At 24.2% G+C, this 21,602-nt stretch overlaps 1 protein-coding gene across 1 annotated transcript in view; it reads right to left on the bottom strand.

Moving 5' to 3' along the window:
- The window catches only part of LOC135926883 (prolyl endopeptidase FAP-like), a 77,917-nt gene that overhangs the window by 9,493 nt on the left and 46,822 nt on the right, over window positions 1–21,602 (bottom strand). Inside the window, exons 8-12 of the mRNA XM_065462817.1 lie at window positions 11,721–11,841; window positions 6,268–6,428; window positions 610–790; window positions 212–562; window positions 65–140 (exon numbers count right to left, since the gene is read on the bottom strand). Coding sequence (XP_065318889.1) covers window positions 65–140; window positions 212–562; window positions 610–790; window positions 6,268–6,428; window positions 11,721–11,841 — 890 coding nt within the window. The remainder of the gene's footprint in view (window positions 1–64; window positions 141–211; window positions 563–609; window positions 791–6,267; window positions 6,429–11,720; window positions 11,842–21,602) is intronic.

Genomic DNA, 21,602 nt, shown 5'->3' with positions numbered 1-21,602 from the left:
AATAATATATTTTTTAATAATTATTTAAGTATAATTGAATTTTTTATAAATTATAATTTTTTACATTTCTACCATTAGAGGATATTTCTTTAAACCATTTTCTTTAAAACTTGGAGGCAATAGTAATTTAGCAGGAAGTGCTAAAATAATTTCAAGTGATTTAATAATATTTTAATTTTATAAAGCAAAATTTGTAAAAAAAATTACATACTGTAATTTGCCAAAGAAATTTCCATATATATGGTTGAAGGCAAAGCTTTACCAAATATAATTTGCTTCATTTTAGTGTTGTTTAAAATTATGTAGATAGAATCTTTTACTGCTGTCGCATTATATTTTTTTGGGAATCGATTTGTATTCATAAGTTTATGACTCTTTTCATATGGGCTTATATTATAATGCTTTTTATATTCGTCTACATCTGCAATTAATTTATGCAAAGTCACAGTGGGTACGATTGGACCCAAACACCAAAAGAGTGCCCATGAATAATCAGCACTAAATAATGGTGAATAGAAATCGCAATTTTTAACCCCACTTGAGCAACTATAACAAGATTCAGCTAAATTTTAAAAATAAAATAAATAAATTTGGTTATATATAATATACTTTGATTAGAAGATGGCTTTGAATCAATCTTTAATGTGTAAATATACCTGGCACTCGATTTAAATGCAGGACTTACTATATAATACAAAATTCTATTTTTGATGTCAAATCCTGATAATTCTGTTACATCGTAATCCCCATTAGTCAAGTATTCAATACGAGCTTGTCCCATTTTCTGTGTCTTCAAAAATTATTATATACTTTAAGGATTATAAAAATTTTCAATGTGTATATATGTAGATCTAGGTACAAACTAGAACCAAAAAACTCTTAATGGACCTTATTTTAAACCAAATTCTAGTTATTTTTTTTTATTAAAAAACTCAGCGATATTTATTTAGTGGTAAAAACAAAATCTCGCCTCTGAATTTTGTTGAAATTTTATTAGTTACTATCTTAAAATAAAATATTTATCAAGAAGGATGCTAAAAGCAAAAATAAAGAGATATTAAGTAACAAAATATAAATGATTAATATGCAATCTTAAATATCATTCTTCTTATTGTTTAATTTAAAAAAGAATTGAATATGGGTTTTGAAATATATTATTAGAAGTAATTCTTGAAGTATATATATATTTGATGTAATTCTTGAAGTATGTTTTTGAAGTATAATTTTTTATTTTATTTCTTATATGATAGCATTTTTTTTGTATATTGAAATTCACAAAAAAATCCAAAATAATAAAATAAACATTTTACAAAAAATACAAAATAAACAATTTAATACAAACATTTATCAACAATCTAATTGGTTTCTTTCGTATTCTTTTCAGATATCAATCTTGACTTGTAGTTTCTAACTTTTGTGTAATACTTCCTTTAGCTTCTTGACTTGTATCATTTTCCTCCCTCTCCTTTAGGTTCATTTCATCGTTATTGTTTACTATCTCTGGTTCTCTCTTCTACTTCGGTTCTCACTTCTACTTCGTACTCTTCAGTTAATAATTTTAGTTTCTTTTTCTTAATTGATCAGTATGACATATAATCGTTTTACCCTTTATAATTACTTCATATCATAGTGATTCGAGTAAGTTTTTTAAAAATGGCCTTTTCCCATTTTTTTTCTTTATTATTGTAAATGCACGACCACACTTTTTTATTTATCTCAAATTTTTTGAGTGTAGTATTCTTACTTCTCTTTTTTGTTCCCCCGTTAGAATATTTGGTCTAACAATCATCTAGGTTTAATTTTTAGTATTATTTCTGCAGGACTTTTTTCATTTTCTGTCCCTGGTATATTCCGATAAAAATAGCCAAACTTGTTTCTAAATTTCCCCCGTTTCCTTTGAGGATGGTATGGACTTCCGTGCACTAATTTGTATTCCATTTTTTTCGCAAAAATCATTGAATTCTCTACTGAATTGTGGCCTGTTATCAGAAATGATTATTTTAGGAAATCCGAATCTGGCAAAGATATTTCTTAATATTTTTATAGTGCTTTCGTTGTAGTACTAGTCATGGGAACTATTTCTGGCCAGCAACTGTTAACATCTATCACTACCAACCAATAATAATTTTGAAATGGTCCAGTATAATCAATATGTACTCGGTGCCAGGCTTTTGGTTTGAATTGATGTTTTTTGAGGCATATCGTGTTGTTCCTGGCATCTCTACATTTTTCGAACCATGTTTCTATATCTTGGTTTATATTAGGCCATCACACGTATTGTCTTGCTCTCATTTTCATTTTTATCATTTCAATATGTCTTTGATGCATCATGTCTAATACGTTGTTTCGGTATTGTTTTGGTATTATTATTTTAGTTCTCCACAGTTAACAACTTCTCTCTGTTGTAGTTTCCTCTCTCCTTTGGCTATACTCCTTTAAACATGCATAGTTTATTGGCCATCCATCTATTGCATATCTTGTATACTTTAGAGAGTACATCATCTTGCATTGTTTTTCTTTCAATCTCACTTGCATTTAATGGTGTATTTTTCTCCCACCTATATTCAATCTAGTATTTCTTCTTTCGAATTGTGGTTCTGTATAGGTAATCGAGATAGCATATCAGCATTGGCTAGTTGTCGACTACTTTTGAGTTCTATTTCATATTGGCAACCTACTAATAATAAAGCCCATCTTTGTATTCTGACAGTAGATGTTGTTGGTATATCTTTTCTTGGATGTTTTTAATGTGAACATTTTTCATATATAAATTCTTTGAATTTTATAACCCCAAATATGATGGCAAGAGCTTCTTTTTCTATTTGGTTATAATTTTTCTAGGCTGCATTTAACTTTCTTGAGGCAATGCAATTGGTCTCTCCTTACCCCCTTCTATATGAAGGTGCACATAAATTTACCAGTATTTTATAAGTATACATTCTATTATTGTTAATAACTGTGATATTTTTTGTGATGATGTTAAACTTGGTTGTGTGTTTTTAAATTCTTTAAATAAGTCGTACCAATCTTTTGAAGTATATTTTGGAAGTATACATATCTTTTATTTTATTTCTTATGAAATTGCATTATTTGTGTTTCAGAAAAAAATCCAAAATAATAAAATAAACATTTTAAAAAATACAAAAATAAATTAACAATTTAATATATAACTGGTTACATTTTATTTTTGATTTAATTGTCAATATAAAAAAAATAATACAAAAAATTTAAAAGGATGATTAGACTTTCGAGCTGTTAAGTATCTTATAATTGAGAGAGGGATTTTTTTTTCAAAAAACTCAAATATTTACAAAAAACAACCTAAAATTCTAATTAATTTTCTTCTACTATGGAGGCGGGGGGTATGATACAAGATTGTCATTTAAATGATAGGGGTAAGAGAAAATAGAGGTGACGAATAGTTTTGTTAATTTATATTTGGATTCCCACTTTTTGCTAAATTCGATTCCCATTTCTTTGCTAAAAAATTTTTTTTTTTTGGGGGTGGGGGGGGGGGGGGTGGGGGGTGAGGGGAATAATCGCAATTTTTTTTGGATGGATGAGATAATATTGTCACTTTAGAAATGCCTAGCAAAATTTATTTTTAAATATATTATGTTATCAACAACTTACATTAATAGTAACACGAGCAATTTGATTATATTGATCTATTCCATGTCTTAAAGGTAGGATAGTTAAAATATTGATCATATTTTTACTCTTGTTTAAGCTTAATGAACTTAAATCGATCTGACTTTTATGCTTCAACTGGCTATTTAGATTGATCATTTTTTTAACATTAGGATGGAAAGAATTAAATTTGGCAAAAGTTTCATATTTGGATGAATGTAAATGAATGTCATAATGGAAATCCCTTTTATTGGCAATGCCCTCCAAAATCATATGCTCGTTATCTATCCAACCTGGCACCACATAAAATGATGCATCTCTTTTGAAAACTGATTTACATTGGCCAGTTTTAGTTTTACATAAAATTAGATGATTTCTTATCTGTTGACGATCCATTATTTCAATAATTAATGAGCCATCATCAATCCATAATAAATTTGTGAAATAATTTTGACTGATTGGTATTAATATTATTATTATGATTAGCAATAAATTATACTTTAAAATAGATGACTCATCAATAATTTTAAAATTTGTAGTTTTGTAGGAGCTATTTGTACCGTTTTTATTTCCTTTACTTCTTTTTCTTTTTTTCTCATTCACTCTATATAATTCGTTTATTCAAAAATCATAAGAAAAGAAACTTGTTTTAAAATGATTTAAATATTTATTAACGGTTGCCATGATTTTTTACTCTGCTAAAATACGAGCTAAGATAATTTATGATTTCTCACGATATTTTGGAGAAGAATTTATATTTTATAAAAACTGATTTTAAAATAAATTAATTAGTTTTTAATTTAAAATTATAACATATTTAAATATTAAAAATAAATAATTTAGAAGAACCTATTTGAGTTTAGTCATTAATTAGGAAATGATGATACTGTATAACATCGTTTAATGGAAATCATAGTAGCAAAAGAGATATTACTAAGGCTGGTCGAGCCCGAAAAGCAAACCATAAAAAACTACTTCATAAATAATATCTTATATTACTTATCTCTATAGGTTTATAATAGGTTAAAATTATTATAGGATTACTTTTTTCAATATTTTATTTTTTAAGGAAGAAATTTTTTGTGGATCGAGTGAGCCAGACTTGGAGAAGAGGTATCCTATACATGGGCCTGCTGAGGGAAACAAAAATTATATTGTTTTGAAAGTTAAATATTCTGTATAAATAATTATGACTATTATTATTTTAATGAATTATATTATCAAATCTTAATAAAATATATTAGAAATCGTCAAAATACTTAAAAACTTTAAAATGTCGATAAAAAAAATTTTCTCCTTTATGAATTACTTTGTCATTTAGATTATACCAAATTATCATTTTTAATTATAAAAGTTTTAAAATACGATTATTACAATTGTAACTTTAAATTATCACTGATATCATACCAAAAATTTAAATTATACATTTTAACTATTTTTGTCAAAAAAATAAAAAAATTTCAAAATAACGATTATGGCCAATGTCAAATTGTGAATTCAACATTATAGTTGAAATCATACCAAATATTTATTTAAAATATCCATAAGTAACTAACTTCGCCAAATTTTTTTTAAATTTTAAATGTCTGACAATATTTTGCGTTTTTTGCTTTGATTTTGTTTTATTTTGCTCTCTTTTTGCGTTATTTTGAGTGCTGTTCTGTTTTGCGTATTTTTATAAAATCTTTTCTCATGCCTATTTATGATTTTACCAATTTGCAGCGTTTTCTTTATTTTTCTGTAATTTTACATGTTTGAGGCTTTTTTGCCATTTTACACAATTTATTTATTATTTTAGGAATTATTTTTCATATTTAAAAAATTTATATAAATTTTAGGTCATTTTGCATGCTTACTTAATTTACTTAGTTTGTAATGCCGGTAAATTTTGATAGAATTATAAATGTTTTAACAAAAAATGGTCTCCGAAAAAAGGGAAAATGTTTTTAAAAGAGTAGATATAACAATGAGCGTTATGATTCTAAGCAATAAAATGGATCATCTTATTCTTGGTGAAACTATATAATTTTAAATAACTAGAATTACATATTCCTAATATATAGCTTTTTACACTGTAAAGTAATTTCCAAACTTAAAGTGAATTATTTAACTGTAGTATATCATTCTAGATTTGCTAAGTTTCATTTTAAAATAGTATTTCAAACCGACTTTTTTAATTTTACAAGATAAAAATATAAAATACTATTCGAATCTTTATTATATGGTAATTTAAGGGCCTATTATATTTATTTATTGGGCGGTGGGAGGGGGGAGTGTAAATTATTTCTATTTTTCCATTTTTTATGCAATCTGGCAACCCTAATAAATGATTATAATTATCTTTCTTATTAAACAACTTATTATTGTATAAATTATTTTAATTACATTTTTCTATCAAATTTAAGCCCAGATATATTTAATGATATTTGTTTAAATGGCTCCAATGGGTCAACCACGAATATTTTGAAACTTGGATTTGCATGGCCAACCTATAAAATTTCATTCGAATAGATATTTAAGAGTAACTATAATAATTATATTTATAAAACTGTATATTTAATTATGATCATTTTTATTTTTATTATTATTGCAAATTCTTTGATATTAGATTATAAATATATTAATGAAAAATAAAACTTTAGGATATGGGACAGATTTGACCAATGGGTATATCCTTTCTTTACTTCCATATTCAATAATTGGTTGTTTAGGTACTGAAGAAAAATTTATTTGAACATAAGCGAATAGAGCGCTATTAATAGACCAATAGATTGCACATGGTGACATTAATATTTCTTCTAAATAAGAAAAATTTTGATTTAAAGTCAATGGAATAAGAGCCAAGGTTTAAAATAAAAACTGACCATTTTTTTTAATATAAACAAAATATTAAATAAAATTTTAGGGAACCAATTTTTATATAAAATTAATAAAATAATCAAAACTTTTATAGAATTCATATAAATAATGCTACAGAATAAGCAAAAAAATATTATCTTTTAAATAAAATGGCGAAAATATTTAGGTGACTATTTTTGATATTATTGTAACTGATGAAAATAATTGAACATGAAATTTTATATTTTCTTATAATTCATAAATTTTCTTTTAAAAGTTGGTCATAATATTTTTTTTTAATTTACAGAGTTCTAAGGCAAACCTGAATTCAGGACATTTTTCTGAACCCATTGTAAAAACTGAACTTAAAAACATTTAAAACTCCAAACCCATTTTTCCCGATTCTTGTATAAAATAGAAATACTAAATATTATAATATGACACTTAAAAGAACATCATGCAGGCCTGATATAGTATATATGGTATCGCGTCCTTAAAGAGAAACCATTACAGAGAAAACTATTACAGAGAAAACTATTACAGAGAAAACAATTATAAAGAAACTTTTACAGCGAAAATATTTATAGAGAATGTCGTTTATAGAGAAATATTTTACAGAGAAATTTTTATAGAGCAAACAATTATAGAGAATGCCATTTATAGAAATGTCGTATATAGAAAATGATTTTAGAGAATGATTTTACAGAGAATGATTTTATAGAGAATGATTTTATAGAGAATGATTTTACAGAGAATGATAATGTTATATAAAGAATGATTTTCTAGAGAATGTATTTTATAAGAATGTATTTTATAAGAATGTATTTTATAAGAATGTATTTTATAAGAATGTATTTTATAAGAATGTATTTTATAAGAATGTATTTTATAAGAATGTATTTTATAAGAATGTATTTTATAAGAATGTATTTTATAAGAATGTATTTTATAAGAATGTATTTTATAAGAATGTATTTTATAAGAATGTATTTTATAAGAATGTATTTTATAGAATGTATTTTATAAGAATGTATTTTATAAGAATGTATTTTATAAGAATGTATTTTATAAGAATGTATTTTATAAGAATGTATTTTATAAGAATGTATTTTATAAGAATGTATTTTATAAGAATGTATTTTATAAGAATGTATTTTATAAGAATGTATTTTATAAGAATGTATTTTATAAGAATGTATTTTATAAGAATGTATTTTATAAGAATGTATTTTATAAGAATGTATTTTATAAGAATGTATTTTATAGAGAATTATTTTATAATGAATGTATTTTATAGAGAATTATTTTATAAAGAATGTATTTTATAGAATTATTTTATATAGATGTATTTTAAGATAATTTTTTTATAAAGAATTTTATTTAAAGAATATGATTATTTTGTAAAAAATGTAATATCTATATAATATATAACATTTTTGTATAATTATTACTTAGGTTCCACATAGTCATAGGGGAAAAAAATTGCGTATTTGACATAATATTAAATATTAGAATTACCTTATATAAGCGAATAATTTGGGGGTTTTTTAAATTATTACAATTGGCACAGAAAATTATTTGCTTATCTTTGCACTTCGATTATTAGATGAATTAATGGTAACAAAATTTTGACATGATTTGTAAGGAATTTTACGAAATTTATTTTTAAAGATAAGAATACAAAATAAAATAGTGTTGTTAAAAGTTACTTTGGCAATGTAACTTAAAGAATATGATTAATACTATTTGTATAAGAAGTTTTTATAAGATAAACCTAGATAATTTACTAAATAATAGCTTAGCAATATTCATTTCGAAATATCAAATAAATTTTTATTCATAAAAAATCCAAATAAACATAGTATAAATTATATACCAATATAAAAAATAATTATATGATTAAATTAAACATTTAAATGAATATGGTGGGATAAAGCCCTTAAATAATTCAGCATGGTTTTTGAATGAAAATCTTCAACAATTAGAAAAATCCTTTTGGATCTTTCGCGATATTCTTTCTTTGACAGTGGAGCCAATAGTCCTTAAGAATATTGTTAATTTGTAACAATTCAGGCAATCTTCGTCTTTGAGAGCTAAAAATTAAAATTTATAATTTAATATAATTACTAACTCTTTATAAATTTCCAGATCGTTGGATGATGGGAACTTATATGAGACTAAAAACTTCGATGCCATCCCTCTACAGAATTATTGGTATTCGGTTAACAAGATAGTGTCGATTCGTAGAAATTCCATAGAAAAATTCTAAATATTGGCGACTTCTCCTCCATCGCTATCATTTTTCCAATCCACGTCTCTTCAAAGTGTTCTATCAAGGAGGCTAGAATATCCCTATTTTCTTGATAGAATTCAGACGCACATCCTCGAATCTATAAATTACATCCTCAACTGGTACATATGCCATTTACATTAACATTTTTATGTACTTAGCAAAATTTGTTTGCGCCATATGCATTGTGACATATGAAACAGGCACCCGCACATTGCAGTAGTGGAAACGACTGTTTAAAAGCAGATAACGCTGCTAATTCAAAGTCGATCATGATGAATTTAGGGTTTAAAAAAATTTGGAAATTTTTTATTTGATTGAAAATATTAAAGTAATCTTGTTGGCGATGTGATGCCATCAGAACATAAATAGTCGGGATAATGGTTTTATGTTTCTCTTGTGGATGGTGTATATTTTATGGATGAGAGGAGGACATGTCTTGAATGTGCCATCTCTTTACCAATTATCGCATGTTAATAAAAACTGTAAATTTTTGATGGTTGAAAATATGATACATCGGTGATCACGATGACCACTATCATATAACAAAAATTGCTCATTATTATTAGATAATGATATTTAATTAGTATGACCAAGTCAATCAGACTCACGGGACAGGCGTTCTTCCTACTTAGCGTATTTTCCTTTGAATATTTCTTTGAATTTTCCTTTTAATTAAGGAACAACTGGGCATTCTTTCCAATGGCGTCCATGGATATATTGCTTGAATCGGCCATTATATTATAGGGCAGAGATTGGCAACTAGATACCTCTTGTTTAATTCTATTTAGCTCTCTTCTTGTTTCGATATCTGTAATCTCTGGTACATGGTTATTCTTTTGATTGTGGAATATAGGTATTCCGTCTTAGTTCTGGCATGCCCACTGCATCATCCACATGGAATTGAATACATCTCCAATAGATTGTTTTGTTAAATATTTTCTCTTTTTAAAATAGGTAAAAATCATAAAATAGTAACTGAATATTTCGACTACTTAAAATAAATTCAGCCATAATTTTTAAAAAAATTTTATCAAAATTAATTAAATTATTACTTTAAACATTCTAAAATGGTCTTTAGTAACAAACATTCAACAATTATAGAGAAACTTTTATAGAGAAAATAATAATAAAAAATGTCATTTATATAGAATAACATTGATATTGCTTGTTAATTTTTTTTGATATTATTAAATTTTTTGATATTACACATATAGTAAATAAAATAAGATATTAGTAATTTATGTAATACTAAATATAAAAATAAAATCATAAATTCAATATTAATTAATGAATAAAATTTAGATATAAATTGTAAGTAATTAGGGGGTATCAGTCATTGAGAATATGAAGCTGAGGTAATTGGATTTTATTATATTGAGGGCTAATCTTTGGCGTAGGTAGTAACCCTCGTTGGGATCTTCGGTCCTAGTAGAGATCCGTTTCCCCAGCTCTTTAAAGAAGGCAAGGGCGTGAGAGCTGAACGATGTTGATTGTTTTCAATTTATAAACACTTTTACTGTCATAAAAATATTTTGATATATCACAATGAAGTATTGTACGATTAAGGTTCATCGCTTTGACAAATAACTTTTAACTAAAAAATGGATTATCCGTTTGCCCCATCTATAATTTAAAATTTTTAGGAAAAATATTAATATAAGTAAGAACTAAAATAAATCTTGTTGAAGATAAAAAAAGCTTATAAATGAAAATCTCTACATTAGTGTTGTTAAATTAATAGTTACCATTACCTAGCTACACTTTTGCTAAAAAATAAATAAAACTAGTTACATTTACAAAATCGTAACTGTAGTTGTCTACATTTTTTAGAAAATAACTGCCAAAAGTAAGTTACTTAATAATAAATATAATTAAATAATAAATTTAAATTTGCAATAATTATTTTAAATTCCATTACATTATTATATGATTTAAATCATAGCCAATGAATTTATATAAATATATTATAATATATTCGATTTAACGTAATTTAATCGATCCGGCTAGCCCTGAATCTACTATCTACTAAAAATAATTGTAACTAGTTACTAGTTATATTTAGAAAAAGTAAACTAGTAACTGTAACTTGTTATATTTTCTTAATTTTAACTACTAACTTAACTAATTGCATTATTGCCAAAGTAACTTTTAACAACACTCTCTATTTTATTTTTGTATTCTCATTTTTAAAAATAAATTTCGTAAATTCCTCACAAATCATGCCGAAAATTTTTCTACCATTAATTCTTCTTTTAATCGAAAAGCCTTGTGCAAACATAAGCAAACAATTTTGTGCCGATTGTAATAATTTTCTTACAATAAAAACTATCCAATTATTCGCTTGTATACGATAATTCTAATATTTAATATTATAACAAATTCTGTCATTTTTTCCCCTATGACTAGATAGTGCCTAATTAATAATTACACAAAAATGTTATATATTATATAGATATAAAATTTTTTATAAAATAATCATATTCTTTAAATAAAATATTTTATAAAATAATTATCTATAAAATCATTCTTAAAATCATTCTTTATAAAATCATTCTCTATAAAATCATCTCTGTAAAATCAATCTCTATAAAATCATTCTCTGTAAAATCATTCTCTGTAAAATCATTCTCTGTAAAATTGTTCTCTGAAGAATTATTCTCTATAAACGACATTCTCTATAATTATTTTCTCTATAAGTGTATTCTCTATAAACGTCATTCTCTATATATATCTTTCTTCATAAAATTTTCTCTATAAAAGATATTCTCTATAATTGTTTTCTCTATAAGTGCATTCTCCATTTTTGTTTTCTCTATAAATGTTTTTCTGTAAAATACATTTTCTGTAATGGTTTCTCTGTAATGAAGTGGAACTAGTATATATGTAAAATGTATTAGTAATTTATAAGCTAAACTGAAAAAGCTTCTTTAATAAAATATCAAATGCATATTTATTTAACCTTCGTAAATCCAATCTGGAACACCATTATATATTAGATCATTAGGATCACTATTAGTAATTTTGATTGGAGTTGTCATAACGTCAGGTAAATAATAAATATTGTTTTCATAAACGAAAACCTTGGTTCATATTTTTGTTATTTTAAATCTAAGTTTAGTATAAGTTAAAAATTTATATTAACCCCATAATTATTATTTTTAAAGCTGATGTCACAAATTGATTATACTATAATTGGATGTAGTGCTGTTACTTAAGTTTAGAAAAATAAGATATAAGTGTAAATCTAAAGTATAAATAATTATTGCCATGACCATTTAAATATTAAAATTATATAGGTTATATTATATTTAATTAAACATAAAAACAAAGTACATATTGTTGTAATTGTGCACTTTTACATTATATGTACAAAAAACTTTATAGAATATTCAATGTCAATCAAGTAATGGTTGAATGTAGATTCGTAGATTATATATTTAGTTTTATATGTTATCTTATGACAATATTATATGTCATACATCTTAAACATCAATATGATGTCAATCATATTGAATTATTGTGATTCAAAGGGCTGCGAGGTTGATCGTGAAGCCATTTATTGAGACAATACTACACCTACTATAAACCGTGGTATGGTCACGCTTTATATCATTTTAAGCTAATAAAAAGTATCCTCCTAATCCTCCTTCCACTCCCTGTTCCCCAAGAATGTATGCATATATCTTAAACAATAATTTGAAAGAAAGAATGTAAAAGTTAATATTTTTTTAAACTAAAACTATTCATCATAATTCATTATTTTTTGGTGAAAAGCATGTATATAAAAAAATAGTGAAACCAAAAATGTTTTTTAAGAATTGAAACATAAGCCAAAGATAAGTCTTAAGACAAAAGTGAAATGTATTATAATTACTAATAATAGATTCATAAAATTACTAAATAATATAATATATCAAATATAATTTTTTATAAAGTGAGTATCTTTAATTTATTTATCTTAATAAAAGTAAAATATAATTATAAACTATTACAAGCGGGAAAACTTGTAATAATAATGTGAGAATGGTTTAGAATATATGATGACAAATCGTCTTTATTTAAAGAATTTATAAAGAATAATTCTTCTTATAAAAATAATCTCTTTTTATATATATAATGTAAATCAATTGTTTCCAATCACGTTATACAATTATCAACATTTAATATATTATTACAATCTAAATATATCTGACAAAAATATATATTAAATTAATGTATTATTGAAATATATATATCTCTTTTCGCCATAAGTGAAACATTTGTCAAAAAGTATATTAAACGTAAATGTAACTGAATAAAAATGACGCGAACTATATGATAACATCAACAACTTTAAGTACATTATATAAAATAAAATACAACAAATTGATCATGCGAAACATTTAAGTTGTATTATTACAACAAAAACTATTGATAAAATTAAATTATATTAAATAAAAAAAATTAAGGCACAATACAAACAGCGGAATATTATATCTAATTTTATCAATTATCAATCAAATAATTTTTACCAATAGTGAATTATATATTTTGCAGAAGACTATAAAATATTGATAAAGACATCAGAAAATATCTTTTAAAATGTAAATGAAAAAAATAATTCTATATTTCAGTATCGTTAATATCTAATAATGTGCATCTATTGTGGGATGAATAATATGAAGGTTAATTTTTAATATCATTTATTTTAAATACGTTAAATAATTGAATGCAAATTGTTACTTATATTTATTATCAAAAGCATTGATTAGTAAAGTTTATTAATATATTAACTGTAATATATTCTATAACTGTCAAATATGTCTGTAAAAGCAGAATTTTACCTAATATTTTGTAACTTCTATATAATAGAAGAATATCAACTATATGTCTATTTACTATCAACTATATGTCTATTTACTTTTTATATACTTGTTTGGAATAATTTATTAACATGCTTTTAAATTAATGTATATATGTCGTAATTTTTAAAGGGATCATGACTATCCGGGATCTTCATGGGATTTAAAGGGATAACTAAAAAATTATGGTTGATAATTAAGGAATGATAATACGGGATTATCACGTTTTAATCGTGATAAAGAGGAATCTTATTTTAAAAGCGTTTTCCACGAGTTTCGTTGCGTTTTTAAATTTCATTTTGTTTTTTTGGCCTTATGATATAAGATATGTCTAGTATAGGGTATCATTCGATAGCTAATCAAAAGATTTATTCAACTGGAGGTCAATCTCTGCCCAAGTGATAATACCGTATAGTTCTTTATCATTTAAAAAATTGAAATTTTAAAGGGATCCTTTTAAATCCCGTGAAGATCCCGGATAGTCATGATCCCTTTAAAAATTACGACATATACAAGTAATTTATTATATTTTATATAAACAAATAAAAATATATTTTATATAACCTCCTATCTTGTAAAAACATTTTATGACTATATATCTAGACTAAGGAAACCCGGCCGAAGGCTTGGGCAAAAACAGGCCCAAGGCTCACCCGAAATGGGTCTGGGGGCGCAGCTCCTAAAAAATTTTAATCCCCCCCCCCCCCCTTAGGAAAATTCTGGCTACCATATGTGTAATAATATATAAAAATATACAATATAAATAAATATTATTATAAAAATTAAATTATAAAAAAATAACAATTAATATTAATATATAAACAAATAAACTAATTAATAATAAACAAAAATAATTATTCTACAAACACTTAAACAATCATACACTCTCCTTTTTTTCCCAATATACAACTACCCAATCCCAATCAAAGATTTTCAATTTATTATTAAACTTTGCACCCTATAATTTTACTACCTCTACCATCGTAATATATTCCTTTTTTATTCATACATTTCTATAATAATACATTAATACTATATATAATCTACTTAAATCTTACCTTGATAGTAAGGTATATTACTATCAATTGTGGATGCTAGCTTATCCACAAGAGGTATCGTCAGTCTCTAAATTAAATGGGTTATGACAGTAGAATAAATTACTGCCAAACAGTGGATGCAAATCCACTGCACTGAAAATGCTCTCTATAGGGCGGTGGAGTGCCCACTTAATTATGGGATGTCTCCCCAGTGTATGATACGATGCGAAGTCCTTTGTCGTTTTAAAAAAACTTCGTGAGTTGATTCAAAGTAAATTTAATATATATCTACATATAATTTAGAAGTATATATGGGATTTGTGTAACAAATCATATTTAATCCGACGTTCGTATTAAAAGCCTCAATCTGCATTGAAAAGGATTAGAAATTTCATTGGTTTACTGATAAAATTTTTAATATCTAAGATAAAAATTTTAGAATTTTTTGTTGAAAAAAATGTATAATGGTGGACAAAACTATCTGATTAGAAATATAATTATTAGGTTTATTATATTTATTTTTTGATTCCACCTATTTTTAGATGTTTAGATTTTTATTGGAAATGCAGTGATACATCACATAAGATATTTTTCTCATTGTCAAAAGATTTCCCCCTACTGGTCTCAGACTTCCTCTTATGACAGAGCGATTGGTTTAAAAATGTTCTGCGTATGAATTACTAGGAGTCTATAATAATAAGATTATTGAGATGTGACGTTGGTATCGACCCTTATTAAATGAACAGTTTCATGCTTCGCCTTAAAGATCCAATCTTACCGTTTATGAGATAAGCGGTTAGACTATGTCACATCCTAGCCAGCTGGCAAGAGATTGCATAGTTTACGATTAAGATGAGAATCCAACTATTCGTATCCTAATCCTATTAACAGACTAGAGAAGTTATATCAAATCTAATTGAGGAAGGGTAATATATTTGTATGCAAGTTTTGGATTACGTGTTGAGTAAATTTGGGATTAAGATTTTTTTTTATCCCATTTACGTATTTATAACATAATCTAATAATTGGCAAAATGAAGCTAGATATCCATATTTATCAATTTTGGAGGGGATAAAAAATGATAAGGATATATATTAAATAAGTAAGAATATACATGATTTCTGAGCCTAGTTATAATTTGCTAATTTATATTTAAAATGCTTAAATTTTTTTTAAAATATAAATTGGCCATAAAATTACTGTTTAAAAAAGATAAGATGATCATTATGTAAAAATTTTAGAATATAGTGAATTCTATGGCAATCAAAAATCATTTCAGAGAATATAAAATTTTAAGGAAATAATAAGGGAAAAAAATTTCATCGTTATTTTAATCCTTATCAATTAAGAAATAGGAATTATGTAATTATAAATACCCTAAACAATCACGATATAATTATTAACAAATTATTAGAATTAATTGTAATTTTTAGGTAGTTATGCTCATGCCTAATATTGACCTCGTGAATTTGACTTTTACATACGAAATAAAAGATTTCAAGTCAATTATCACCAATGCTGAAACATAAAATATATAAACAAATTTAATTAAAGAAGATTTCGTATTGTCAACGGTCATTCTCTTATTAATAATTGGCAAGACTCATTGTGACTATTTACAATGAGAGTTATGAGAATTTTTAAAATCAAATTGAAAAAAAAAACATTTGGAATAGATACTAACTTCAGAATATTTCCAAACAATAGATTTTTTTTGTAAGGAGGCTAAAAAGCTTCTGTATAGCTTTGCTCTCTGGCACTACATCCAATTATTTATCTCATATTGATGAACATTTGTGAGACCAGGAATATGTGGCCTTAGGAGTTGAGTGGTCATACCCACTTAACTGAATATAAATTAAATTTATTTTGCCTCAAAATTGTGTTAGCGTCAATGTGTTATTTTCGATTGCCTGATTTTTTTAGGCAATGTGTTACGGTGGTAGGCAGGGTGAATTAGTTATTTAGGCAATGTATTTTATTTTATAAATTAATAAATTTATTATTTATTTGAGAGATTAATTTATTATTTAATTAATATTAATTTAATATTTATTTGAGAGGAATTTATTATTTATAAATTTATTATTTTTATAATTTAAAGATTTTATTAGATATATTTTTAAGTAATATTTTAAAGATTGTCAATGTTTTTTTTATATTTTTTCGAGATTTATATAAATATTTTTATATATTAATTTTTTACGTACTTTTTTCTGGTACATCTTTTGATCGTAAATATTTTTGAATATATTTTTATTAAAGGATTTTGAATATATTTTTGAATAATTTTTTTTAATTTGTTATATTATTATTTTTAATATTTTTGATTGATAATTGTTTTAAAAATAAATTTTTTAAATGATTTTTTATATGATTTTTTATATATAAATTTTTTAGGTACTTTTTATCTGATACATCTTTGATCGTAAATATCAATATTTTAATTTTTTACGTACTTTTTTTCTGGTACATCTTTTAATCATAAATATTTTTGAATATATATTTTTTTTAAAGGATTTTTAAAATAGTACTTTTTTTTCTGTTTAGGTAAAAATATGTTTTGTAAACATGTTATATTAAAATTTCAGTTAAGATGTACCATAGAAAAGGGAATTGTCATAATCGTTATTTTTGAAATTTTTTGAGTTTTTTTAAAGTAAATAGGTAGAAATATATATTGTAAACAAGATAAATTAAAATTTCAGTGAAGATGTACCATAGAAAAGTGACAATTGTCATAATCGTTATTTTTGAACTTTTTTGAATTTTTTTAAAGTAAATAGGTAAAAATATATATTGTAAACAAGTTAAATTAAAATTTCAGTGAAGATGTACCATAGAAAAGTGACAATTGTCATAATCGTTATTTTTGAACTTTTCTGAATTTTTTTAAAATAAATAGCTAAAAATATATATTGTAAACAAGTATAATTAAAATTTCAGTGAAGATGTACCATAGAAAAGTGACAATTGTCATAATCGTTATTTTTGAACTATTTTGAATTTTTTTAAAGTAAATAAGTAAAAATATATATTGTAAACAAGTTAAATTAAAACTTCAGTGAAGATGTACAGAAAAGTGACAATTGTCATAATCGTTATTTTTGAACTTTTCTGAATTTTATTAAAATAAATAGCTAAAAATATATATTGTAAACAAGTTAAATTAAAATTTCAGTGAAGATGTACCATAGAAAAGTGACAATTGTCATAATCGTTATTTTTGAACTATTTTGAATTTTTTTAAAGTAAATAAGTAAAAATATATATTGTAAACAAGTTAAATTAAAACTTCAGTGAAGATGTACAGAAAAGTGACAATTATCATAATCGTTATTTTTGAACTATTTTGAATTTTTTTAAAGTAAATAAGTAAAAATATATATTGTAAACAAGTTAAATTAAAACTTCAGTGAAGATGTACAGAAAAGTGACAATTGTCATAATCGTTATTTTTGAACTTTTTTGAATTTTTTTAAAGTAAATAGGTAAAAATATATATTGTAAACAAGATAAATTAAAATTTCAGTGAAGATGTACCATAGAAAAGTGACAATTGTCATAATCGTTATTTTTGAACTTTTCTGAATTTTTTTAAAATAAATAGCTAAAAATATATATTGTAAACAAGTTAAATTAAAATTCAGTGAAGATGTACCATAGAAAAGTGACAATTGTCATAATCGTTATTTTTGAACTTTTTTGAATTTTTGTAAAGTAAATAGGTAAAAATATTGTAAACAAGTTTAATTAAAATTTCAGTGAAGATATACCATATAAAAGTGACAATTGTCATATAGTTATAAACAAAATTCCTTAATTCGCTTTTAATTATTATAATCAAAATTAATGATGAGTTTTTTTCCTGCAAATCGTTCCTTGATTTTATAAAAACTCTAGATATAAAAATTTCGGTATATGACTAAAATAATAAAAAATTCCACTATTATAATTAAACTTTACTCTTCACAGCAATCAGAAAGGTTTTTAACATAATGAATAATAGCTCGCATATGTATAATTAATTTTAAATTAATTTACTTTTTCAAAATATGTTTACTAAATATAGGTTATTTTGTATATCAACTAACTATAATATCTTTGACATATTTATTAAAAATCTATAAATAAATATATTTTAGATATTTGTTCACTTTAATGAACTATCTAAAATTACAAGTTTATTGGAATATTTTAAACAATAACTAATTATATGCAAAACATTACAAGTGTATCTAAGATTTTTGCTAGAGGTTGAAAACCTTTGGGTAATTTTTTTACATAATTTAATAAAATAATGTTAGACTCCCTCTTTGAAGGCCTTTGGCCAGTTTATATTTTAAATTTTATTAGACTTATACTCCTTTTTTAAAAATTTCTCACAAATTTTTTAAGGTCGTTATTTTTAATATTTTCTTATTATTTTTATGACATCATATACACATTTTTAGTTTTTTCATATGGGTAAATAGTTTATAATTTTTAAATAATATTTACCAAATGGGTCGGGATTTTTACTCCCCCCCCCCCGTTTATACGCTAAAATATTTTATGTTAAAATACATTTTTACGCCATATTCTTACCAAAAATCTGGTAGCAAGCCTTTTCTATATGATTTTGCAAGATTTTATCTTTTGACAATAAAAAAAACACATTTTTTATTTTCAATATAATTCAATATAAATATAAAATAATCATTTTTTATTTTCAAAATATAAATATAATAATCATTTATTTTTGCATATATTATTTATAAAATGACACTGAGAATTACAAGACACATTAGACGCCTTGCATTTACATCTATTTGTCATGCAATTTTGTTTATAATGGCAGATTGTATTCATTATTTCTGACCCTGATTCTGAGTTTATTTCATCGATGGGACCTAAAACATAAAAATTTCATAAAAACATTTTTACAAAATGAATTATGTAATAATCGTCTGAATATCTATTTTTTATAAGTAAGTTATAATTTATTAATTTAAAAATTGTGATAACGTAATTGACGGAAGTTGAATTTCAGCGCTGGGCCAATTGAAAAACCTAAAGAAAAATATTCATGAAATTTTATATATTTTTTTAAATACCCTTATTATCTAATTCATTTGAATATATTAGATGTTTTAGCGCGCTTTCTTGAAGTAAGAATTAATTTTTTGCAATATTGAACATAAATACTTGATAAATTGGGAAAATGAATCATTATATCCCAAGTTTATATAATACTTTTTTTGAAAACTAATTTTGTTAATCTAAAGATAATGGGGGAGAAATTATCGGCGAGCTTTTTATTTTATATGATGAGAAAATATTTAAAATTTTTCTTCTATATTTCTTTAGAATCGTACATTACATTTCAATTTTCGCCATCTAATTTTTTACATAATCATATTTTTTTAAAAAATTATTCAAATATTATTTATAGCTACCGAAGACGATACTATTCAAGAACATATTAATGCGATCAACAAAATTAGGCAAATTTCGAAAGATGGTCTAATTGTGCAAGCTAAAAGAATGAAAAGGGCTAGCGATAAAAAACTAAAACCTGGAGAAATAGGTGATTCCGTATTATTGCCAATTCCATCTGTCGATCAAGGGAGACTGGATCACGAAATGTTGTTGGCAGTAATTACGGATAAATCCACAGAAGGATTTTATAAATTAGGAACTAGTCGCGGATATTTATCAGACCTAGCAAAAAATAATTTCATTAACATTGGAGATGTGCCACCTAATCATTATACCTTTAGAACAATGGTTGGCATATCTTATAGGATCTGGTCAAGGTTTTAAACATTGTCAATGTAAACAAAATTGCATGACAAATAGGTGTAAATGCAAGGCGTCTAATGTGTCTTGCAATTCTCATTGTCATTTTACAAATAATACATGCCAAAATAAATAATTGTTTTATATTTATATTGTGAAAATAAAATATGATTATTTTATATTTATATTGTTGAAAATAAAAAATGATTGTTTTATATTTATATTGTGAAAATAAAAATTAATAAAAATGTTGTTTTTTATATTTTCAAGAGACAAAATTTTGCAAGATCTTATAGGGAAGGCTTGCTACCAGATTTCTGTTAAGAATATGGCATAAAAATGTATTTTGACAAAAAATTTAGCCGTAAAATAAATTAGTAATTTATTTTCTAGCGTATAAACGGGGGGGGGGGGGGGAGGGGGTTTCGAATTTAACGTTCGTATTTGAAAAATTTAATATTTCCGAGTAAACATATTTAGAAAAAGTAAATTAATTTAAAAAATGCTTAATTATATTCTGCGAGCTATTATACATTATGTTAAAAACTTTCTGATTGCTGTGAAGAGTAAAGTTTAATTATAATAGTAGAATTTTTTATTATTTTAGTCATTAACACAATCATAATAAATCTCACCGAAATTTTTATAGAGTTATATTTTTCGCTATTTATTTTAAAAAAGTTCAAAAATAACGATTATGACAATTGTCATTTTTCTAAGATACAACTTCACTGAAATTAATTTAACACTTCACTGAAATTTTAATTTATCTTGTTTACAATATATATTTTTACCTATTTACTTTAAAAAAATTCAAAATAGTTCAAAAATAACGATTATGACAATTGTCACTTTTCTATGTATCTTCACTGAAATTTTAATTTAACTTGTTTACAATATATATTTTTAGATATTTAATTTAAAAAAATTCAGAAAAGTTCAAAAATAACGATTATGACAATTGTCACTTTTCTATGGTATATCTTCACTGAAATTTTAATTTAACTTGTTTACAATATATATATTTTACCTATTTACTTTAAAAAAATTCAGAAAAGTTCAAAAATAACGATTATGACAATTGTCACTTTTCTATGGTACATCTTAACTGAAATTTTAATTTATCTTGTTTACAATATATATTTTTACCTATTTACTTTAAAAAAATTCAAAAAAGTTCAA

The sequence above is a fragment of the Gordionus sp. m RMFG-2023 genome, chromosome 1 (assembly GCF_954871325.1).
Source record: "Gordionus sp. m RMFG-2023 chromosome 1, tfGorSpeb1-WG-v2, whole genome shotgun sequence".
Taxonomy (NCBI): domain Eukaryota; kingdom Metazoa; phylum Nematomorpha; class Gordioida; order Chordodea; family Parachordodidae; genus Gordionus; species Gordionus sp. m RMFG-2023.
Note: the sequence above shows the minus strand (reverse complement) of the source record. Positions and strands in the feature narration are given on the sequence as shown.